At 42.1% G+C, this 24,736-nt stretch overlaps 2 protein-coding genes across 4 annotated transcripts; both read left to right on the top strand.

Moving 5' to 3' along the window:
- Positions 1-232: 232 nt before the first annotated feature.
- On the top strand, positions 233-20,003 carry LOC121904032 (paxillin-like). 2 transcript variants are annotated; one of them, XM_042421524.1, is made up of 14 exons: positions 233-400; positions 11,758-11,966; positions 12,161-12,246; positions 12,339-12,478; positions 12,555-12,738; positions 12,965-13,079; positions 13,232-14,527; positions 15,537-15,803; positions 15,935-16,399; positions 16,568-16,729; positions 16,841-17,014; positions 17,105-17,186; positions 17,290-17,438; positions 17,584-20,003. In XM_042421524.1, the coding sequence occupies exons 1-14, from the start codon at positions 388-390 to the stop codon at positions 17,848-17,850; spliced, it is 3,609 nt and encodes a 1,202-aa protein (XP_042277458.1). In that variant the 5' UTR covers positions 233-387; the 3' UTR covers positions 17,851-20,003. The 2 variants fall into 2 exon arrangements, with proteins under 2 accessions (XP_042277458.1, XP_042277459.1); XM_042421525.1 differs by lacking the exons at positions 13,232-14,527; positions 15,537-15,803; positions 15,935-16,399 and having other exon boundaries at positions 237-400.
- A 779-nt stretch (positions 20,004-20,782) lies between these two features.
- On the top strand, positions 20,783-23,894 carry rnf181 (ring finger protein 181). 2 transcript variants are annotated; one of them, XM_042421672.1, is made up of 6 exons: positions 20,783-20,989; positions 22,036-22,163; positions 22,263-22,399; positions 22,772-22,887; positions 23,013-23,087; positions 23,196-23,894. In XM_042421672.1, the coding sequence occupies exons 2-6, from the start codon at positions 22,078-22,080 to the stop codon at positions 23,253-23,255; spliced, it is 474 nt and encodes a 157-aa protein (XP_042277606.1). In that variant the 5' UTR covers positions 20,783-20,989; positions 22,036-22,077; the 3' UTR covers positions 23,256-23,894. The 2 variants fall into 2 exon arrangements, with proteins under 2 accessions (XP_042277606.1, XP_042277607.1); XM_042421673.1 differs by lacking the exon at positions 20,783-20,989 and adding an exon at positions 21,007-21,119.
- The last annotated feature ends 842 nt before the right edge of the window (positions 23,895-24,736 follow it).

A 24,736-nucleotide genomic window follows, 5' to 3' on the forward strand; every position in this document is an offset into this window, starting at 1 on the left:
TTACTAATTTCCTTACAGAATATATCAGAGTAAGATAAACAAATCTTGATACATCTTTAGCTTTTGCCAATAACACTCTTCCAAAAATGGAAGGATTAAAGCTATTAAACTCATTATTACTTCAACTGTACCTCAGTAATGTTTGTTTTTAATGTGTAATGTAAATATGTGGCCGCTAGATGTCGCCCAACACTGCGCGTCAGTGCGGGTGCGCGCTCCGCTAAAGTACACATGCACACATTGTGGCGCGTTCACGACAGCTCCCCCTGACCAACTTCCAGGGAAGCAGCAGCAGTGTTAAAGTTTGGAGAGGAAAAGTCAGACTCCTTCAGCAGGCAAGAGGCTCACCAAACATACGCTGACACAGGCCAAAACCAGGCATCCAGTATGGACGATTTGGGTAAGTTGTGAGGTGGCTTTTAAAGAGCTGTGTGTGATTTCCAGTGAGGAGCGAATAGCAGGGTGGAGGAGCTCAAAGTTACGACGGGACTTTACGTAGAAAAGACTGGTTCAGTCCAGTCACCTTGCTGTGGAAAAGCTAGCTAATATCTGCCAGAAATGTTACAGCTCAGTGCGGCTGAGTGAATGTTTGACACGTTTCAGCCACTTTGTTTTTCTGAAGCATCGTAGTAACTTAGCGGCTAGCCTTCACCTCCACCTCCTTTTAAACTCTCCCTCACTGCAGTACGTCAGTGTTTGTGAGGTTAATACGCCATCCTGCTCGTTTAAATCACTACGTTTGATTAAATATGAGCGCCAGAGGGAGGAGATATTTGTCTGACATTTTGACATCGGACTTTAACATTACCTCCTCAACTTTTTGCCCCCAGGCGACTCATTCCAGCTTTGAAGTGGTTGAGTCAACAGGCCTCCCCATTTAGACTGCTCAGTAACTTACAGCACAATGTGAGCTCAGCCCTGGCCTGGCTGCCTTTATAATGTATCTTCAGTCTGATGGAGCACAGCTACCAAGTTTGTTGTCCTTTTTCAAATGGAAAGCCTTGATATAGGAGACACAGATATGATTAGGATGATAGGAGATTATAGGAAAGGGAATACGAACACTGGAATACTGTATGTGATTAAACATGTGGGAGCCATAAATCCAAATAAAAAGCACCCCCAAGACATCTTATCTTACTGTGCCAGAGCTGCTGACCACAGTGTGTACTTAGTGGTGGTTGGGAGGTGAAACTGGACTCCTGACCTTGTGCTGTGATTCTGTTCACTTCTGCTACATGGCAGGTTGCACAGTGGTTCAGGTAATTTAAAGGTTTGAATGCCAGAACTTGAATCAGTGGAGCTGCTGGGGATTGAAAACCTTCATGCTGTATAATGTGGTTTATTGATTAATAACTGTAGACTAACAATAAGTGCCTTCAAATCATACGGTAATAAGGCATAAACAAACATTTGCCAATAGCACAAGTTCATTTCAAAATCTGCTTTATTATTCATTATTTTCTTAGTCAGGTTTTTAGATTAGAGCAGGATTTCTAATGATGTTTGGTTATCTACTAAATTGGCTATTAGAATAAACACATTTATAAGTCACACGCAAGTTTTATTGGCTCTTTGTTTGCAGCTGGTTTAAATATTTAGTTTAGTGTTAATGTTGCATTAGTTGATTAATTGGTCTAGGCTAAATAAAATGAATCGCCAAATATTTTGATAATCCATTCATCGTTTCCAGCTTCTTAAATGTGAATATTTTCTGGTTTCTCTCGTCCTCTATGATAGTAAACTGAATATGTTTGGGTTGTGGACTGTTGGTTGGAACAAAACAAGACATTTTAGGCTGCATCTTGGGTTTTGGGCAACAGTGATCAACACTTTTCACCACTTTCTGACATTTTATAGACCGAACAACAAATCGCGAAAATAATCATCAAATTAAACAATAATGAAAGTAATCATAAGTTGCAGCCCTAGTAGCATATACTCATTTTGTGGCACTGACTGACATTAAAGTGTTTGGATTATCATTTTATAATCCAGGGCTGCAGCTAACACCTATTTTCATTATTACTATCTTGTTTTCTTATCAGTCAGTTAATTGGTAGTTTTTAAAATGTGAGAAAGTTGTAACAGGTGCCTTTCACTAGATATGAGAGCCCATGGTGATGTTTTCAGATTCCTTGTTTTAACAACCAATAGTCCAACACCCAAAGAGATTCAATTCACAGACATATAAAAAAAGAAAACTAGCTGATCCTCACATTTGAAAAGCTGGAACCAGTAAAAGTTTTTCTTGATAAAAGTCAATTAATCTACAATCAAAATTGTGACAATTATTTCTCTGGTGACTTTTTGACGTATCAATTATTCACCTAATCCTTTCAACACTCAATGATGATCAATAAGATACTGCTCACTGACTGTGTGTGAGGACGTAGCTCCACGCAGTAGTTGAGCTCTGTCTATTTTTTGGGCTCACTCACCTCTTTAGCCCATTGGCCCTTGACCTTTGACACTGAACCTCTGAACTTCTAATTCTGATTCACCAGCTGGTTGCTTTGCTATATTTGCCTTTCTAATTCCGAATAAGTCACTTCTTTTGCATCTCGTCAGGTAGCCTATCTGTAGGAGTGCACCCATTGTACAGATCTCTCAAAGTGGAAAGGCAGTGAAAAGGATTTCTGAATTGTTTAAGTGGAGAGACGATGGGCCACATTTTGAGTTTGGCCTGCTGTGAGAATACCTTCAGGGCACATAGATGCTCTAGCTGCCATGGGCCAGTGAAAGGGCTGATTGTTGGTTAAGAGGGAGCCTGCAGTCTCACTGAAGCAGCGTGAACAGCAGGCTGAAGGAGGGGGCGAGGCTGCTGAGGAATGTCGAACATCACTCTGTGTCGAGGTCCAAGGCCAAATACTCTCTGGGTCATGACTCACCTCCTACCACTACTCTCAGCTCCGTGCATGCAGCCACCAGAGGGAGGGTTGTCGGTTTCAGTTTGTCTTCCTCAAACATGGGTCCCCTGGTAATTGCAGTCACTTAGAGAGTTAAAAATGTATTTGAGGTCGGGTTGCCTGACAATCACAGAACCGTGAAGTTAAATGGCTTCCAACTGCTCTACTGTTACTTTCTGGTACTCACCATGTGGCAAACCCCTCCTACGTCACCCCTGAATATGCAAAAAGAAACCATGTTGAATATTTGTAAACACTTTATGACTGTGGTTTACAGTGCTTCCAGTAAACCCCCTTGTTAACCAGCCCCCACATGTCCTGGTCTTGAGGCTCGCTGGTGACTGACAGGTCTACATTGAGCTGTTTGGAAACCTGATCAGACTTCGTAGAACTGTTGCCGTCCTCTTTCCATCTTCCTCCATTCTGAGTGTATTGATCTGCTCACGTTGCTTACCGCTCGAGGAAGGGAATTCCCTCAGGAGAGTGTGAGCACTCTTCCAGTCTGTAAATCTGAGTCAGAGTTTTCCAGAGGTTTTCTCCAATCAGTCTTTCACGGTCCAGACCAGGTGGCAGCCAGGCCCGGCCTCACTGTCGTTACTGATGTGGCCCTGGGGGCCTGAATCCTCATCCAGATGTGGCTCTTAAACCACATGTGACACGTTCTGCTCCTGTGCTTCATGTCTGTGGGGTTTGAAGCCACCACTCTTCTCTCTGTGAATTCCTCGGGGTTGTGTGAGATTCAGGCAGACTGACCTCGCCGGGCTGTGGAGGCCCTGCTCCCTGTCTGCAGGTTAACACGGAGGGAACTGGATTAAACTAGATGAATGAAGAGATGCATTATGCTGGAGGGTCATGGCTGAAGTAAGAATGACACTTGAGCAAGATGGACTCTCTTCATGGTTGTAAATTCCTATTAAACTGTTTACAGATTAGAAATAAATCAAATCTCAACGTAGGTTGTTTTTTTTAATTGCCACATGAGATACTGTTGATCAGTATCAGCATGCACATATATTCAGGGCTATAATGAAGATGATTCAAGATGTTTATGGTTCCATTCAGTAAGTCACTCTGTTGTCTTGATTTAGTTGATTTTCAATACCTATATCTATTAATATGTTTATTTAGTCTGTACAAAGTGCGAAAACAGTGAAAATACCCATTTCAAGTTCCCAGACATCTTTATACTCAACACCCAGTGACATTCAGTTTCTATATCAGAAAGAGGAAACCAACATGTCAGTTTTTAAAATGGTCGGGGATTCATTTTCAGTTGATCGACTAATCAGTCAGGCAGTTGACTGATAGTCAGTACTAATCAATACTAATTTCAGCCACATACCTAACACAACAAAAATAGTGCTATGTAGTGACAGACAGTGACAGCACTACATCATTCAGTAAATCAATATGCTACACTTGTTTTAGACACAGGCTGTGTTGAATGAAAATCTTGAATCAAATGATTGTTGTCAAATCTCAATATTTTGCTGGTAGTGGTACAGTTGCAATATAATCAGAGTCACTAACTTTATAATGCTAAAATGCAGAAATAGAAATGTGGATAGAATCATACATACTACTGTAGACTGACTTGCTTTAATGTTATTTACGTTCACCGGGCAAGTTAAGCATTGAAGAGGTGTAAAAGATTAAACTTGTAGTGTGCAGTAATCGATGTGTATTGTTTATTCATGCAACAAGCAACGCAGAGAGCATATGCTATTTACTGCATACATACAGAGCCTTAAAACAGTGTGAGCCAGTCAACTCGGCTCTACTTTGCAGACATGCTGAGGCCCATATGTCTCTAGTATGGGGGCTGAAACAGCAGCACCTGCTAAACATGCCCTTTGTAACCCACAGCAGTCCTCTTATAGCTGCTGTATAAATGTATCAGCTGATCACCTTGCAGAGAAAGGTCTTGTTCTCCAGGCAGGAGTAAGAGTTGGCTGAAGTGGAAGCAGCATGGTCCTAAATGTTTACAGCGTTTGTACAGCATACCAAAAGATCTTTGAAGGTCTTTAGTGGTTTCTGTGTCCCAGTGTGTCGGCAACATAGAGTTAGTGTTACCAGACTAGCTATCATCACCCCATGAGGGCTGCAGGGTTAGTGCATACCATTGCTAACCAGCGGGCTTGCCTGCTAGGCAAGAGGGAAGCTCCTGGCTGTAAATCAGTCTTGTTCCCGAGCTCCACACACCCATCCTGTTCTGGTTCTGGGGAAGAGTGAGAGCTGCATGGCTGACCTCATCGCTTAGGCAACAGACCCTGCCCCACATCCTGAGGAAACAGAAGAGAAAAACAATGACCAGAGTCAGTGTTGGAGGCCAGCAAACACTGGTAGATGAGGAAGCTCTGGGCTTTCACTCTGATCATGTTGCTGGAACAGCGTTTTCACCTCTAAATGTTGTTGTATCACGTTGTTGCTTCACTCGCAGCGCCCTTCACCCTCTTCCTCTTTTTCATGCTGTTTCCACGCCTTCCTTGTTCCAGGGCCTTGTAACTTGGCTCAGAGAACATTGCTGATTATTTTCCTGACAGCTCTGGGTAATGTAGTAGGAATCCTGCTGGATTCTTCCAACATTACTCAAGCTGGGACACCCCAGGGCATGTTCAAAGGACTCCAGCTTCATGTCCACATATGCAGGGCAGGACACCCTACTTTTGTTTTCTGAATACTAAAATCCAGCCATCATTCTGTTTAAGTATTGTGCCAGAAAAGCATTTTTATCCTCCTCATGCTTTGATGCTAGAGCTGAGTATTGAACCTCACTTTGGTACTGACAAAAATGTGTCAGTAGCATCAAACTGTCACGTACCAAAAGGTGGAACTGAATGCTGGCTTTTTACTTCTTCTTTTACTTCTCTCTTTTTTTATCTAGTTTTTAGGCGTTTTTTATTTCTGCAAAGTTCTCCTTTGGGTGTTTGTGTTTAGACAACATTTAACTAGAGCTGCAACTAACACTGATCTTAATCTGTTAATTACTTTGCAATGAATCATTTAGTCGAGTGGTTCCCAACCTGGGTCAGGACCCTTCCGAGGGATCACAAGATAAATCTGAGGGATCATGAGATGCAAAAGAAAAAAAATGTTTCTGCTACACAAAATTTATTTATTAAGATGTTCCTTTGATCTGCATTAATTACCTCTTCTTTTCAGGGTTCTTCATAAATATTCAGATTAAAAACAAACCTCTTTGGTCATAATGCATAGACATTTTTGACCAGTGACAATTGGTCACAACGCGTCACAAGCTAGAATGGTTGGTAGCCACTTCTTCAGTCTATAATGTGACAGAAATTATAGTCAAAAATGCTCATTAGAATTTCCCAGAACCCAAGTCGATGTCTTCAGATAACTTGTTTGTCCGAACAACAGTCCAAAAGCCAAAGATATTCTGTTTTCTGTCGATCAACTAAACTATTAATCGACTCATTGTTTCAGCCCTACATTAACATTTGAGAAGTTTGGCTTCTTTTGTTAAATTCAAAAGGTTTTTGTTTGTTTTTAAACATGTTAATAATCTTTAAGTAAGATATTTTGGTGATGGTTGATTCAAATCAGCACAAGTATCAAAATAAAAAAACATCTACAGCCATGCTGGCAGCTCTGTGAGGCTGGACTTTGGCACAGTGGTCCTTTGAGCTAAATGCTAACACTGGCAGGCTGAAATGCTCACAGTGACAGAAATGTGATCAGGGGATCACCAGAGTCATTAAGATGCATCATCTGTAAACCATGAATGTCTGTCCAATATTTTATGCAAATCCATCAAGTAGATGTTGAGACTGGATCTGTGTAAACTTTGACCTGCTGGTGCCGCTAGATGAAAAGTCATAAGTCAAACCTGAGTCATTAAGATTCATGTTCCGGGCAGCATGAATGTCTGTGAAAAAATTCATGGCAATCCCAATAGAGATATTTCAGTCTGGACTAAAAGTGGTCGAGCAACCGATCGTCAGACCGGCATTGCCATCCATAGGGCCACTAGCATGGCTACAGATTTAAAATGATACCCAGCCCTATTTGTACAGACCAGAGTGGGTGGTGTAGACAAACCTCGGCCACGGACTAAATCCAGCAGGATTTTGCTGATGTCTGTTTAGTGTCCTGCTACTCTATAGGATGGTTACAAGTTTGGAGGATGACTGGGCGTTTCAGTCAGTGTTTTAGCACAAGACAGACAAAACGGTCTTTCTTTGAGGATCCTCTCCTTTACCCAATTACACTCTCTTATGGCACAAAAGGCTACTCACTGACATACAGGCTTCACACATGCATGGCTATGAATGTGTCCTCAGTGACTGGGTGTTACATCAGTCTTTAGACTTTCCCCTGTCATCTGATTTACTGGTCTGTGGGGAAGTGCTTTTATTTTGGTCCAGCGTTCTCTCAAGGGGGGTGTCATCTTTCAGATATGGGGCTTCTTGGCAGGGTATTTTTAGGTATGTTTATTTTGAAGTAATCACCCAAAGATGCTTCTGTCTTTCTGATAGTATGCTATTACGCTCATTCATCCTTTGTCTGTGTGGGTCTGTGTGTTTAACTGCACAAACAGATGGCCTGCCATGAATAGATGTAAAGCTTGACATTTATTTGAACATTTCTCTCTCTGTCCCATCACTTCATCTGTTTGTCTATTTTTTTTCTTTTAATTCACTCACATTCTCTGGTGCTAGTTATTACCCAGCCTTCCCCGTCTGTCTCACTGGCATCTCACCCTCCACCCCCTATCCCTGGCCCCTGCCTGTCTTGTTTGATATAAATATCGTGTCAAGTTGGCCTGATGGGGTAGGGTTTCGGTGTGGGGCTGTGGCCATTTCTGCTCTTTTGCTCCCTCGCTATAAACAGGTGAGCTGTGGACCGCGGTGTCCCATCAACGTTGCCCACATGTTAATAGAAAAGATTAGGCAGCTCTGGTTTCTTCCCTGCCTGCCTGCACTGTACTCCACTCTACACTCTGTGGGAAACGGGCAGTAAAAACATTGACATCTCCCTTATCCTGGAATTCAAAGCATGCTGTAGTTAGCGGGATAGGTCCTGTAATTGTCAACACATTATTTTCATTTTCTGGACTGACAGATGGTGTTTTGTATTCGAGCACATTCCTCACCGGCTCTCTACCTAGAATCTCTGTGCTATTGGTGGAATGTGTGTTCTGCTTGAGTAGATTTTATTACAAAGCATCAGCTTGACTCTCTTTGCTACTTTGCCAGTTAAGACAGGTTGGATGTTAAATGGTATTTAACTGGATTAGGGCAGTTATACGTTGCCTTTCCCAAAGCCACCTTCTTCCCGTGTCCCCGCCTGATCACTTTCTTCATTCCGAAACGAACAGAGGAATGTGTGGAATTCCTCATGCACCTTCGCTCCAATCTGATAAAGACTGCAGGACTGTGGCAGAGCCTCGGTTGGGTGGGTGGGGGAGTGTGTGTGTACACACAGGCAAGACTGTACATGCACCCACTGCCACAAGAATGTCTACAGTATCCACCTAACTTCAGAGCTGTTTGTTGAACATAATGGAGATTAGTAACCACAGTGTGACCACAGATGGTTACCCACCATTGTCTGACTGATGAATTCATCTTGAATGATCAGTCCCAGTCATATCCTTCTTGATGACAGCTTTATTCCTCCAGAGGCTGCACAATGGACCATTGAGTCAGGATGCTGTTAGAGCAGAATTGGACTTTGTCCATTGTGGCTCATGCCCCCTGTCTGGAATGGAAAGATTAGCCTGTAACTTGGCTTACAGTGCATGTTTGCATTCTTAATGCTTCTAACTTTTCGTGGACCAAATTTGTCTGAGACAGATGAAGGCTCAGTTGTCCGTTCTCATGCCAAACTCAATGCTGCCCTCATCAGGGAAAATTGCAGTAGCATCTTCAATTTTTAGCCCTTTATGACCTGCAGTAAATGATATCAAAGAGATGTATGCACATGCTGCGTCGTCACAAGCCGCAAAAGGATGTAATTTTGGATTTACTGATGCAAAATTTAAGTAATAGCTGAAAGCAGGTCTAATTGTTACTTTCTAGTCATTGAACAGTTAAGATATAGCTAAGATCATATACCATAATGCCAACATTTCTCTCAAGTAGCACACTTTGCTTTTGTAACAGGTCTTGTGGACAATTTGGGCTTTTCATTCATCCAGATACAGCAGTAGCAGAATGAGTGCTGTGCTTCATGTCCTCTTCAAAGACTCTATGTGCAGGATTTGAAAATGTACAGTTTAATGGCTCCCGGCCTGGATCTGACCCAGGGACACTGAGAATGAATAGCTGAAAACAACACATCAACCTTTCATCAGGATAGTCTCATTTTCCTACAAACAAAAAGCTATCCCGATGATTTGTTGCACGCTACAGTCACATAAAAAATACACACACAAGCTCTTTAAGACACAGTTGTCTATTTCCCAGCAAGTAAATGAATACAGGCGTAAAGCATTAGTCATTATAATTTCATTTAAACAATCAGTCTAGCCGTGATGGATGTCCCCTGTGGAGATCCTTTTCTGGAGTTCATGGGCCTGTGCCATGTCACAGATGTGTAGTATCAGCAGGTGGGAGGGGGTATAATGAGTGCAGAGACCCTACTATAGAAGGAGTCTGAAAAACTTGGCTCCTTCTACAAGTGTTTTGGAAGGCCTCAGGCAGTACGGCTGTCCTCTCCGTCAAGCCCATGAGAACCTTTCTAGGAATACATTACCATAATTAGTACGTCTTGATAGATTTATTTTTTAAATTTGAAAGCTTTTTAACATCTGCGTGTAAGAGTAGCGTGAATGTAAATCTAAATCCCACACTGTATTTTATATGGCTTACCTTTGTCCCAAAACCAGCTGTGGTATTTTTCTGTGTGGAGGCTTTTGTTTTATGAGTGACAAAGTCAACTTCAGTAAGACCTTGTTTAGCATGTCAGCACCAGGTGCAGCTTATTTTGAGCTGGTCGTGATATTTCAGCACATTTGCACAGACATGGACTACTGACTGAGCTTACCGCTTTAAATAGGCTTGAGCTCCCATGTGGTTTATGTCAAACTTCATGACTTAAACATGTAAGCCTCAGGACAGGATCTCCCTTCAGATCGACAAGTTTGATGAAGAGTAGTGACAAGAGTATCGCAGAGGTTGTGGTGAGGAGATGTGTGACACTTTCCAGTTTATCTAACTCTTTTCTTGTGAGCACATCTCTTTGTCGCAAGTTGTAGGAAATGATATATATCAGCAATTTTAGATGCAATTTAACACATTGATTTGATTCCCTGTATTCATTTGAGTGAAATAACTACTGAAACTACTGAGAATGATTTCCAGAATATTTCTCATTTGATATTGAGGCACTGAAGGGATACTGTCACCCACGTTTAGCTGCCAGACCACTCCCCCATTAGAGTGGCAGCATGTTATCGCTCCTTGTCCCTCATACTATCTTTGTCTGTACTGCTGTCTGCTTCACACACACACACACACACACACACACACATACACACATACACACATAACTGTGGCTGGACGACATTACAGATACAGCAGGTGGGAAAAAATAATGTGAGTACAGATACTGGACTTTCTAAGGATTTTAGAAGTTACATGTTTGGACTTTGGATTACTACAATCTGCTTTTTTTGTTTTATTTGATTTCACTGTGAAGGCTTTTCTGTTACAACAATCCTGAGGAAAGACTTGTTTTTACCATATATTCTGTGTGTATGTTGTTGTTTTTTTTATGGTCAGTTGATTGTGGCTAGTATGGAGGCTCTGTCTGCCATTTTGTCACTGTTGATGTCTGTACATACTGTAAACATCAGAATAAGAATGAATGTTAAGTTTCTGTATTTGCTGCTGACTTATTGTTGGATTGATGCAACTTTGTTTGAATAAATAGTGGAGATTTGTAGATGTAGGATTTATTCAGATGAAATCCATCATCACTTCACTGATTCTCAACTTCTACTTTTCTTTTTCAAAGCACCAAGAATGACATTTATTTTGTGTGTATAATTATCTTGTTTCTTGAAATAACTTATAGTCAGGACAGGATGTTATGCGTTTTAAAAGTGTAGCGATTCCTTGAAACATAGACTGTAACTGGTCCAAGTCTCTGTAGTGGAACAGCCGGTGATTGCGGCCTATTCTGGACAGGCTGAGGATGGATGGATTGTGTGATGTAAGAGTCTATTTTGTTCCTGCGTTCCACCGGCCACTCAGCAGGGTAACACTGGACCCCCTCAACCCTGGACAGGGTTCAGAAACACTTTCTGTCTGCTTGCTTCTTTGTTTCTATCAGTCTGTCTTGTTATGTTCACACTCAAAAGACTAAAGACACAAATAGTTTTCTTAATGGTAAAAGATAACAGACAGATAGCAACGCATTGACAGCAGGGTTGTATTTATAGTGGAAGACTGGAGAAAGAATGTCGGGGATTTCAGAGGGATATTTTATGAAGGCCTAATGGGTTTAGGTATGAAGTAAGGTTTCAGTGCCATGACGATGGCATTAGTGATGGTTTTTTTTGGTGACAGGTTGGAATGAGAGACTGAAGCAGACTTGCTGTCATTGTCTGTTTACAGCCTGATACCACATTCACTTGTCATATTGTAAACATCTTGCAAAAATAGTCCAAGCATTTGTGTGCAATGTGTTTGTTCAAAGGACACGTGGAAATTAGTGTCAGACTTTGATGGAGATTGTTTTGTAGATGGAAGTAATTATCAACACCAAAACAAACTGCAGTGATTTTATTTATTTATTTTTCTATTGGTAGGTCCAAGATATATTTTTAGAGTGCCCCACTGATAAATTGTAGTTTAACTTGAACTAATAAATCTTTCAGACGCGTTGCTGGCGGACCTGGAATCTACTACGTCCCACATCTCAAAGCGACCGGTGTTCTTGCCTGACGAGACCCCCTACTCCATCCCTACCGGAGGACACTCCTACCAGGATGTGTCGGTTCCACCTCCAGTTCCTCCTCCACCCTCAGCCGAGGCCCTGAACGGCTCCCTGGTAGATCAGCCGGACTCCCACCACTCCTCTCAGCAGGTAGGGCTCTGGAGTGTGACCATGCATTGTTAACTTATGTTTCTCCATGAAGACATAAAGTTCTTTCCCCAAGCAAGAGTAAAAGAAACAACACCGCACACATTAGAAATGGTAGATGTATATGAAAGTTGTTTTAAAGCCACAACTGTCAGTTAAATGAGTTCAGTATGACAAACATGATGTTTCCTTTGCAGTCTTTAGGTTCAGCCCAGAAAAGCTCATGGTCGAGGGACAGTAGCAGCTCTCCGTTGTCTCACATTGAAGAGGACCACGTCTACAGGTATCCTGCTACAGTCTGCCACAGCCTGTCGTCTGTCACTGTTTTTTTTACTTGTAGTTGTTATTTACAGTTGTCTCCCTCTGTCTCTTCAGTTTCCCAAACAAACAGAAGTCATCCGACTCGTCGACAGCGGCCATGACCTCTGCCCTGGGCAGCAACCTATCAGAGCTCGACAGGCTGCTGCTGGAACTCAACGCCGTGCAACAGAGCTCCCCTTCGTTCCCCACTACAGGTAGACACGAGGCCTTCGACTTTATCAGTTCTGTTTGTGGTATGCAGAACTAGCTGTACTGTTAATGTTTCCACAGAGGAGACAGCTCCACCCTTACCGTCCTGCAGCATCACCCACTACGAGAACGGTAGTGCCCCTGACATCATGGTAAGCCCTCCTACTCAGGAGAAACCAAAGAGGAACGGAACAAGGTTGGACGAGTCCCGACCCACTGTGGAGAGTCTTCTGGACGAGCTGGAGGGCTCAGTGCCTTCACCCAGGTACAGACAGCCTCCCAACTACAGCTGATCTCTAACTTAACGCGTATTTACATGAATGAGGTAGAGTTCCACGACTCTCTTCAGGCTGAAAAAGAAAAAGTTGGTTTGAATTGAGTCTTAAAGGTATCCTGTGGAGTTTCTGACCTCTTGTAGTGCCATGGAGGTTTTTTTATGTGTAGCTTCCCATTGTATGTGATATATACTTTATATAATTTGTGTTTTCCAGCCCCTCCGCTCGCCACAGCGATTTGGACAGCCCCTCCCAACAGCAAGCCCGAATTTCAGCTTCCTGTGCCACAAGAGAGCTGGACGAGCTGATGGCCTCTTTGTCTGACTTCAAGGTAGAACGCAGCAGTGATGAACACTGGAAAGGCTTCACTTTATCGACACAACACAAACTAGGAGGTCTTTTTGTAGCTTCTGTGATATTCCTGATGATTTCTCTGTCACCTTCCTCTGGTCTGGCTTACTCTCTCATTTCTCTGTCCTCTAGCCCACTTCTTTGGGCTCTCTGCTGGACCCAGCAGGAGCATCTTCCAGCTCTCCTCAACCTCCAGTCTCTTCCTCCGTCACCCCAGTGGCTTCTCCTTTCCTTAGTCTGTCCCACTCGTCTGCCTGTGCTTCTCCTCTCTTCTCTTTGCCTGCTGGTCTAGAGCTGCACATAGACGAGGACGGTGGAGACAGTGGCGCGTCAGTGCTCCATCCGAATCGTCCCCCCCCCCACAGTCCTATATCCTCACTCTCTGCAGCCAGTGACCTAGACCTGGAGTCTGCCATAGATGTGTCTGCCACCCTGCTGTCGTCCCAAACCAATTCTCTGCTACTCCTCACTCAGGCAGCTTCCTCTAACTCCAATCTGCTAAGAAACAGCCCAAGTCCCTCCAATACCACCACCCCCTCACTTACCTCAGTTAACACTGTCTTGGACCACAAGTCCTCCAAGTCCTCCAGTCCATCTGTAGAACAGGTGTCTCCCTCAGCTACTGTTTGTAAACTCTCTTGTGCACCTGAGACTATGAGCAAGGGGGCTGTTTCTATTCATGACCTCAATTTGAATTTCTCCCCTTCACCTCCTTGCAAAGACCTTACCCCTTCTATCTCTGTCCCAAAGACTCCTTCACCTCTCCCTGCTGCTGTCTCTATATCTCCATCCCCTGCCAATTTTTCCTCCAAAACATCCTCACCATCTGCAATTTCCCCCTCTCCCCTGGCCTTCACTAGCCCTACAATCCACAGTAGACTTCTGATGGAGCCTACACCCACATCCCAGAGAGCCAGCCCCCTCGCTGTGCAGCAACCCCCCATGGTAGAGCCCTCCCTGGATGAAGCACTAGACAAGCTGCTAGAGATGGGTTTTGCTCAGAATCACACAGCAGCACATGTGGAGGAACCCCAGCTGCAGATGGAAGCGCAGTGTCTAAGCAGAGGAGTGCAGGAGGTCCATGAGGAGCTCATCCTGCCCATGGACAGAAACAGCATGCAGCCCGACACTTTTGCCAGCACCACCAACACCATCACAGACGAGTCAGTGGATGGAGGCACTGACGGGAATGTAGACTTGGACTGGGCTGACGAGGAGCTGTCCATGTCCTTCCATGACGGACTGGATGGCACCATGACGCCGTACACCGAGAGGTTGTACACAGATGGCAGCATGACCCCGATGACAGAGGCCAGCTGGATGGATGAGTCCATGACCCCGTCTACATGCCCTGGGACCCCTGACGTTGGCCTGGACCTGCCCTTGCTGCAGCCTCCCAGTATGGACAGACTCTCTGCATCGGGACATGTATGCATCTCCACTTCTGCTCAACACAGGATGGGCTTGTTTTGCTCACGTTTAGCTTTGTTTTTTGCTTAAAAGAGTTCTTAACAAGCTAGCGTCTGCTCCACTAGCCTCTGCTCATCATATGTTCAACATCAAGTCTCAATTAGCGCTGTCGAGTTAAGGTGAAACAATTACAAAGGAAGAAATTGAATCACTTTTTCAGCTCCTCAAAGATGAACATTTGTTGCTTTTTCTATTTTATCATTTTAAGTTGAATATCTTTGGGTTTTCTGACTGTTGGTTAGATAACACAAGACATTTGAAGTCATCACCTTGATTTTTCAGAACTTGTGAGGGCCGATTATCTTTTTTTTTTTTTTTTTCCACATTTCATTGACAATCAAACAATCAATTGATTTCTAACAAAGAGATAAGTAATAATAAAAAATAATCGTTAGTTGCAGCCCTGCTGTTGGCTCTCATGGTGGCTGACATGATTAATGTAATATGGACAGAAACACTGTATTATGTTTCAGCATGTCAAACAGAAAGATGAGAGAAACCCTCTGTGAGATAATACATTGTCAGGCAGAGGTTAGTGGAACAGAAGCTGGCTTAAAAGAGAGCAGAACTTTCTTAATCATGAGTTTTTGCTTTGCTATGCACTCACACACAAATAACTCACTGATTTGTCAGTACTCAGCATGGCACATGTAAACCACAATCCTCCAATTGCGTGTTGCACCAGTTTGGCGTGAAGGACTTTAGTGTGACCATAGTCTGTGGTGTGAAGTTGGTTCGGTTGCCTGAGAGACGGAGCAGGCTGTTTGGGAAGTTTGTTTTCTATAAGCATGCAAAAGGTGCATGGAGTGTGACTCTAAGCCAACTGACTGTTCCATCCCAGCCTGTCAGTGATTTGAAAATCATAATTCATGTGACTCACCTGCTGCCCCAGAGCTCGGCTGTCCTTTCTGCTTCAACGGTCATGATTGGTGTGGATATATGATGAGATGCTCACCATCCTCCCTAGATAAAATCAGTGATTAGGCGCACTAAGGAGACTCCCAACGTGCATCCCATGTTCCGAGATGGTCATCTGCGCAGGAAAATGGGACCCATCATTGTCAACAAGAACTCTTCCCAGGACCGTCTCATAGAGGAGCTTCAGGGCAAGCTCGGGATCAACCGCTCAGAGCGGCGACGCAAACAGTCTGATGACTGGATAACCGAGGGTGTCGTCCTCACATCTAAACCCCAGCGATTCCGTCCTGAAGGAGCCAGCAGTGAGGTTGACAAGGTTGGCTTCAGTGTGCTCGACAGTCTTCCCAAATATTATTTCTCCCCACCGATTCTTTCATCTTCAGTTTTCTCCACATTTTCCTTTCTGTGTCTGCTCCCTTCTCTCTGTTTTTCCCTTCTCTTCCTCAGGTCATAATTCCCCCAGAGTCGCCTGTCCCTACGAGGAAGGTGCTCCCACCTCTGTCACCCCCCGCCCCTCGTCGCCCCCCTATCATAGAAGAACCTAAGCGACTGCTCCCAGTGCAGCAGCTCCCTGTTCCCATACCACCACCACCACCACCTCCTCCTCCACCTCCCTCCCCCCCTCCACAACCTCCTCATGTCCAGGAATATATCCCCACTCCACCACAACAGATTATAAAACCTTCACCACCACCACCACCACCACCGCCACCACCAGCACCAGCACCAGTACCAGTACCAGTACCAGTACCAGTTCAGGAACCTCCTGCCCTCAAACCAGAGCCCCCTCCTCCTGTTCTTAAAACCCCAATCCAGCCTCCACCAGTGGAGCCAGTGCCACCAGTTGCACCCAAAGTCCTGATATCTGTAGGCTGCCAAACAGAGTATGACCCAATCTTCCCTTCGATGCAGGCATGAACCCCCTATCTCTTTTCCTTTCTGTATTTTACACATCTAAAAAGCATACAGCGATTACTTTTTAATCCTAGTAACCTCAACCTTACTGAGAAGTGCATTTTTTTCTGTATAAGAGGATGTATCAGGCACATCTTCAACACATTCTTGATTTAACCATTTCAGATTATGGCTCAAGGGAAAGGTGGTGTTCCTGGTGGTCCCCCAACGCAGGTCAACAAGCTGGACAACATGCTTGGTAGCCTGCAGTCTGACCTCAACAAGCTGGGTGTGCAGACGGTAGCTAAAGGAGTCTGCGGTGCCTGTTCAAAGCCAATTGTTGGTCAGGTGAGATGCTTGTGCTTTTCTGAAAATAATATCTGGAAATCTGAGGGTAAAAAAAAATGAAGCATGAAAGTCAACAATGCCTTGCCGATGATAACTTCTTTATTTGTCTAGGTGGTGACAGCCATGGGCCGCACATGGCATCCTGAGCACTTTGTGTGCACACACTGTCAAGAGGAGATAGGTTCCAGGAACTTCTTTGAGCGTGAAGGACAGCCCTACTGTGAGAGAGACTACCATAACCTGTTCTCCCCACGATGCTTCTACTGCAACGGGCCCATACTGGATGTGAGTCCCCGCTGTTTACACATTTTGTCATCTCTGTTGTACTGTAGCTTTTACTGTCAGACAGCAATAAATGTTCTCATGTCTATACAGAAAGTTGTGACGGCGCTGGATAGGACATGGCATCCTGAACACTTCTTCTGCGCTCAGTGTGGATCTTTCTTCGGCCCAGAGGGTAGTGCAGCTTCTTTGTGAAAATGTACACTTAATAATTATCTTTGAATGACATTTTCTCTTTTGGATTGATCAATATCTGTTTTCTGTTTTTCCGTTTAAAGGTTTTCATGAAAAGGATGGAAAAGCTTATTGCAGGAAGGATTACTTTGACATGTTTGCACCGAAATGTGGCGGCTGTGCCAGAGCCATTCTGGAGAACTACATCTCAGCGCTGAACTCCCTTTGGCATCCTGAGTGTTTTGTTTGCAGGGTCAGTGTCATGCATATCTGTCATGATGGTGTTTTTTGTTATGTATCTTAATTGCCCCCCGCCCCCTCACTAAGCTGCTAGTTGTTATAAGAACGAAAGCATCCGAATAATGTCTTCCTCTGCTGTCCCTTGTCTCTGTCTACAGGAATGCTTCACCCCATTTGTGAACGGAAGTTTCTTTGAGCATGACGGCCAGCCCTACTGTGAAGTGCACTACCACGAGCGACGCGGCTCCCTTTGCTCCGGCTGTCAGAAGCCCATCACAGGCCGCTGCATCACAGCCATGTCAAAGAAGTTCCACCCGGAGCACTTTGTCTGCGCCTTCTGCCTCAAGCAACTCAACAAAGGCACCTTTAAAGAACAAAACGACAAACCCTACTGCCATGGCTGCTTCATCAAGCTGTTCAGTTAGGGAGCAGAGCACCTAACTGTGTACTACACAGTTCTGTATTTGGGTCAGGGCTTAGATAAGTGTCTAAAGCATCTTTAGCACAGATAGGGTGGGAATGGATTGTGTTTGTATCAAAAAAGGTTGTCTGTTTTCTGATGATGACATTGGAAGTGTGTATGGATTAGGTATGTGCATGTGGTTGAAGCAGCGTTGTCTCTGCCAAGCTAAAATACATTTAACTTGTCCTTCAGACATTTGGAAAAACGTCACTATTTTCAAACCGATAACTGTGTTTTTGAAGCTGTTAGGGATTTTAAATGGGTCTATAGGTTTGATGCAGATAGACTCACAACAGTTCAACATTTTAAGGACCTTCAGAGCCTGAAAAACTGAAGCTACAAGGGTTTTCTAAATCAACACTGATATACAGAACTCTAAAGGTTTTTTTTTTCTCCAATCTCCTAAAATGTGTTGGATTTATAAACAGGCAAAGAGCTGTCGTTCTTTTTTTGTTACTCTTGCATCATTGTGTTTTCTAATCTTTTTAGTTTTTGTCTTTTACTTTATAGAAGTTGGTGAAATCTTTCTGAACACTGAAGAAATCCATGAAATGCTCTGTGTGTTTGACATTGTTGCTCACTGGTTGAGTGTCCTTTTAGAAACTATAAAAAAAGAAGCAGAAAAATCAGAAAACTATAACAGGGAGCAGGTGACCTGTTATTTTTTAACATTACAGTATAAACCATTTTACAACTGATGAGGGGAAAAGGCTTTTAAGACATTTTTGTAAAGCTGGAAAGAGCAGATGGATAAACCCATAATATCATTGTAGCATTGACTGGAAATAGGCTTAGTCAGCATTCACTATTATTTTTGTATGTGTGAAATGTATTGTATTGTCTTTAGACCATTTTATGGAGTCACTCAATCAGCCTAAGATATATAATGATTTAATGTGATGATACCAGCATGTCAGAACAGAAACATTTAAAGAATCTCAAGCACAAGTATGTTTTAGCCAAAGTCTAACCACCCATTGGTGAATATTTCAGTGATGCTCATTGAAAAAATTCAATATGTATCCAACCAGTAGCTGCTGCTCTTATAGGTAAAGGGCAACTACATATTTATGAGCAAACCTCACGTTTTTAAATGTTTCACTGCCAAATCATTCCTTGTCTTTTCACAGATGAAAAGAGAAAATAATCTGAAAACAGTTTCTCGCAGTAGCTTCATACAGTGAAGTGGAACCTCATACAGATATTGGGAGTATATTGTGATAACTGGCATCTCTTACACTAACTACCATTACTACTTCTGAGTACATCCTCAGATGTTTTTTTTTTTTTTTTTTTTTTTTTTTGTAAATATCCGATGCAGCTACATTGTAAGCAAAGCGCTGACATGCTTAGCATGTACATGTGTTTGATAACCACTCATTCAGAGAGGGAGAGGGCTGGTGGAAAGACATAACAAAGATACTTTGGTATTTTTAGTGTCATTACTGTATTGAGAAGCTGATGAATGTTCACTATTATGAAAGAAGAAGTATATAATGCAAGAAAATCCATAAAATGAGCATGTGATACTCCAATAATGCTATGCAACTGTGGATTAACAACTTTGTATGTCGGCATCTTTGTTCAATAACAGGCTGTCTGTGCCATTGTATCAGTACAATGTCTAATAACACTGGCAAATTCAGCAAAATACTGTTAACAGATGAAAAGTCCACAGTTATGTTTTCATGTTACTAGTCTGTGAGTCCACTGAAAAGTGTAGGCTGTTGGAGTCAAAGCCTGGTGGTCTTTTAGAAGAAGTCGTAGGACTAAGATGACTCATTTCCCTCAGCATCTGAGTAGCATCTACTGTATGACCACCAGGTTGTGTCTGTACATGGTTAATCATGAAATGCAGCAGATATATCGGGCCTTTGTCTTGTTCAGGGAATTCTAGAGCCTTAACTCTTTTCTCTCTTTCTATTTAAGAGATCATGTAACAGTTGTCTTTTCGAATCATTTTAGTAGAGTGTTATTTAACCAAAGCCATACCTTCTTTGAATTGTTTTTTCTGTTCTTTTTTTTTTCTTTTCACTTTGAATGTCATAGGTATGAATAGTGAGATTCCTCACCTCTAGTCTGATTACGCAAATAAATTCTGTTTTGGTATCAAAATGTTTTTTAAGGGCTTCATTTGTCATACGCATTCACTCAGTGCACATATTTTACACCTAAACTTAAAGAAATTCCTGCCAACTCACACTCTATTACAATAACATTTAATATGCAGATAATAAAGCTGGTGTTGTGTTCATAGATTCGGATTTGAGCTCATCGTTATCTGGTTTGAAATACAATTGTTCACAAAGATAGAACAGAAATACCAAGATTTTATATAGAATCCAGATGATGAGGCTGAGTGTTTTCTTTCTATGTGTACCAGCCCCTGTGCATGGTGGCCTGGAGCCACCATACATAACATTTCAGAAAACACAACTGCATTACATAAACATTTTACAAAACAAAACATCTGAAAACATGACACTTCATAAAACAAAAAAATTTAGAAAAACAACAACATTTCAGAAAACAGAAACATACTGAAATGTGTTTTGTGAAATGTGTGTTGCACCTCGAGGCCACCGTACCTATGGGAATAAAAGGAAATTTTTAACAAAAATGTTGATACAAAAGTCTATTTTAGTGAGATAAAAGAAAGGGAAGAAGAGCAGCGTGTTGCCGCCTTACTGGTTGAGCATTTCCAGCCTGTTTCACTTGTGTGTGTGTGTGTGTATGTGTGTGTGGTCAGAAGAAGTGTGCTTTGTTGCACCTGTCATCACACTTAACAGTGAGCCAAGTGAGAAGAAAAACCACTGGAGGTCAGCAAAAACAATACTTTCAAGTTACTCTCAGATCATCGGCTGGTAGAAGTAAATGACAAAGACAGAGGGAGGAAGAGAGAACAGGAGGATGGTTTTATACAGTTGAAATGAGAGTAGATGTGTGATGATGAAGTGTGGCAGAAACAGCAGATAGGAGACAATCATGAAGATAACATATGGGAAGAGGTTACCCGCTGTGATTGGACAAAACACCACGTGATTAGTATCGTCAAACCCGGAAGAATGACAAGTGTTTATTGTTGCTAGCTCGCATTTAAGGTAAGACTATTAGACAAATCTCTTCAAGAATATCGTGAATAATGTTGGTCTGTCATCGTTTATGTGGTATGTTATGTCCATTTTTAAGAGTTTAAGAAAGACTGGCTACAGTCAGCTGTTCCCGTTACAGGTAACACCAGACTCAGGCAAAGAAACTCAACATTTTGTGTGTCCCAGTTTTGTAATAATAACGAAGCTGCTGTTCAATAGTTTTTAATTTCGGTCCTAATACTTAAAATTAAAGAAACACCACTTTATTTTAGTAACTTTATAACTGTAACCCTGGCTGGCTGTGCTTACTGCTCACCACTTTTTACTTTATTGTTACGTCAACTTAGGTGGAAAAGACATTTATATTAATAAACAGTAATGTATGGATTTTGTATATAGAGTCGGTTTCAGTGGTTGAATTAAAGTCTTAAAGGATAGGTTCACAATTTTTCAAATCTTAAAACAACAGTCAGGTGTCCATATAAGCAGTGAAAGAGGTTTTTCTCGCTGTAATCATCCCTCCTGTTCATACTGACTATTAAAAGATCCCCTTCAAATGTGCTTTTAGTGTAAATGATAGGAGCCAAAATCCAAAGTGTGTCTACATAGCTATTTTGTGTAAAAATACATTTAAAAGTGTATCTGAAGCTTATATGAGGCTCTAGCAGTCCGAGTTAGTCATATCAAGTGGATATCTGCCACATTTACAGTCTTTTTAGCATCAAATTCCCTCTTTGTGTTTCCCTGTTGAGCTGCGGTGGAAGTATAGCAACAAAAAGAGGGACTTTGACACTAAAAAGACTGTAACATTGAAAGACATCTACTTGATTTGACTCATTTGGACGCTGAAGCTTCATGTTAGCTTCAGATAAACTTTTTCCATTTTTGCACAGAAGGAGGACTGTGGATTTTGTCCTCCATCACTTACATTGTAAGTGCATTATGAAGGAATCTTCTAATGGTGAGTACTGTGATATTGCTTCATCTTTAACATTTCTTTTGAACAAACATACCTCAGTTGGAGATCTGGTATTATATCATGCATGTTTCTCCAGGTATCTTAATGCAAAGAGGACACAAAGGTTGGCTGGACCAAAATGGCATCCTACTTTGATGAACATGACTGTGAACCCACCAACCCTGAGGAACAGTACCGCCAGAATGCACTACTTGAACTGGCCAGGTGAGACTGACCACACTCCAGAGACATTTTAGTGCTTTCTTTTCTCCAATCCTTTATTGATAAATAGTATTCTGACTGGCTGTTGTTTATTGTGTATAGGTCCTTGATGCAGGGTTTGGACTTCATTGACTCAGGTGCATTCGACTTGTCAGACTGGGACCAGCGTCTTCCTCCTCCGGCTGCCAAAACTGCTGTTCAGACCCTCTCTGTGGTCATTATTTCCCCAGAGCAAGCAGGTGACAGAAATTTGCTCCGTCAGCACTAAATATGTTACACATTCAGATTTAACTGCAAACCTAAGACTTTGGCATCTACAACCAGAGAATCAGAAAACAAAGAGCTTCTTTGTTGAAATGCATGATGCAGGGGCAGAGATCACATGCTGAGAAACTGCGGGTGCACGAAAACCTTTGAAAAGCAAAGCACTTTATGTGAAATAGTTTGTACCTGATGATAGATTTTCCCTCTGCTTCGCTACTGATTCATTGGAATCTCATTAGCCAGCAGTGGATATCCTGGGGAAGATTAGTGTGAGGCATGCAAGCTTTCCAAACACTTCCTAGATAAATGCCACTAGAGGGATTTTACCCGGCTTTTTGTTCTCACAGATAAAGGTCTGAAGTGTCCTGTGTGTTTGCTGGAGTTTGAGGAACAAGAGACTGTTCGAGAAATGCCATGCAAACACCTCTTCCACTCAGGATGTATACTGCCCTGGCTGGGCAAGGTAAAGCACATGATTTTGTAATTCGGGTGTTGAATGTCCATTAAGTGTGTTGTGGAAATGTTTGAGTAGCTGCTTAAAATTTCTTTTGAATTAACGGCATGTGTTTGTTTTTTTTTAAATCATAGACTAACTCCTGTCCTCTATGTCGACTTGAATTACCAACTGACAATCCAGAGTATGAAGAGTTCAAAAAAGACAAGGTGAGTGTGTCATCATGCACTATGGTAAAACTGTTCTAATGCTGTAGTTCTGTTTTTAATATGGCTTTAGTCTGTGACTGAACAGTTTTTTATTTGTCTGTTATGTAGGAGAGAAGAAAACAGAGGGAGCACAGACTGGAGGATCTACATGGAGCAATGTACACATGACATGACAGTGCAGTTTGTGGCACAGTGACATTTTACACAAAAAAAAATATGAAAAAAAAAGACTTCAGGAAATGCATAATGTTGCATTCATGTCATATCGTACAGAATGTAATTTCAACCGTGAAAATCATGTCCATGACAACCTCGTGTCTCATCATGAGTCAGAGTTATAGTAAATCTGACATCTACAACATCTCCCAATTGGCAAAAAGTAACATGAAAAAGCTTTACGCTTAATTTCCATTTATCTGTTTTGACCACAAGGCAAGCAATGAAGTAACCACCTGTAATAATGTGTGACCGCTCCCATCAGAGCAACACAGGGTTTTCCTGTTGTTTCCATTCATTCGACATGCCGTGAATGCAGCATCAGCAACGAGGTAATTGAAAATAGAAAATGCTTATTTCTAAGTTGGATAAATGCTCTTTTCTCTCTAGTTAGTATGGATATATATTTTAAAATGAGTATGCTGTTGACAGCAGTACTGAGCACTCAGCAGCATTTCAGTTTTTTCTCTTTATTCCCTTTTTATACAAAACTGTGAGCTTTAAATGCTGAAACAAAAAAAGACCTTCTGTTCCCTTGTTTTTGTCTGATTCATATGAGATATTTAAAGACAAATATAATGACTTATATTATGCTATGGCTTTGTTTTTCCATAAAACGTTTGTTTAAATCTTAAAGTATATGAATTTTAAAGCACACTAGATCAGTGTAATATTAGTAGTGTACACTTTCATCATGTCAGAGGACTCATAAAAGACAGATTACAAGAGGAAGAGTCAAAAATATCAAAGCAGCAGAGGCATCCTGACTTTAAGTCCCCTAGAAGGGGTAGAGCTCCAAAAATGCCGGATCCTACAATCCCCATAATCCCATGAAACCAACATCTTTTCATTAGACCTAAAGTGAAATAAATGACATTATCAGGGTTATTTTCCCAGACTTAAAGGACCTCCATCACAGACACAAAATACATTATACCACTGTTTTTCTAGGAAGAGTAACCTTCCTCATGCCGAGTAAACTGACTGCTATGTGTAAAATTGGTGGAGTTTCCCTTTAATTTGTCTCATGATTTCTTCAGAGAGGGCATCTCCTCCCCTCTGGCCAAGACTGAGGAACAATTAGTAACATGTCCAGTACAATCTGAATTGGTTGTGATGCTACTACATCACATGTCAGCCCCTTAATATAACTGACTCTACCGCGTCCACACCAAAGCAATAATCTTGGAAAAACCAGTTTGTTTGTTTGTTGTGAGCAAGTAGGTCAGCACTCAATATTGGACCATCCATGTTCTGAAATTACTCAGCTTGGGTGTTATTTTAAACCGGCAGTATGTTTGTATGTTGTTTCTTTATATCATCTGCTTTGTTTGCAAATAAACAGAACATCTTTTTATATAAAACAATCCAAAGACTGTATTAACCATAGTTTCAGTTGCTTGTACAAACAGAGCATGCTTAAAAAACAACCC

The sequence above is a fragment of the Thunnus maccoyii genome, chromosome 9, assembly GCF_910596095.1.
Source record: "Thunnus maccoyii chromosome 9, fThuMac1.1, whole genome shotgun sequence".
Taxonomy (NCBI): Eukaryota; Metazoa; Chordata; class Actinopteri; order Scombriformes; family Scombridae; genus Thunnus; species Thunnus maccoyii.

Excerpts from the sequence above, each read along its gene's own strand:
- rnf181 (XM_042421672.1), top strand. The coding sequence starts at position 22,078 with ATGGCATCCTACTTTGATGAACATGACTGTGAACCCACCAACCCTGAG. Across the intron at positions 22,164-22,262 it reads GCACTACTTGAACTGGCCAG|GTCCTTGATGCAGGGTTTGG; the intron begins GTGAGACTGACC and ends TATTGTGTATAG. Across the intron at positions 22,888-23,012 it reads TACTGCCCTGGCTGGGCAAG|ACTAACTCCTGTCCTCTATG; the intron begins GTAAAGCACATG and ends TTTAAATCATAG.
- LOC121904032 (XM_042421524.1), top strand. Across the intron at positions 12,739-12,964 it reads GGCTCAGTGCCTTCACCCAG|CCCCTCCGCTCGCCACAGCG; the intron begins GTACAGACAGCC and ends TGTGTTTTCCAG. Across the intron at positions 15,804-15,934 it reads CCAGCAGTGAGGTTGACAAG|GTCATAATTCCCCCAGAGTC; the intron begins GTTGGCTTCAGT and ends TCTCTTCCTCAG.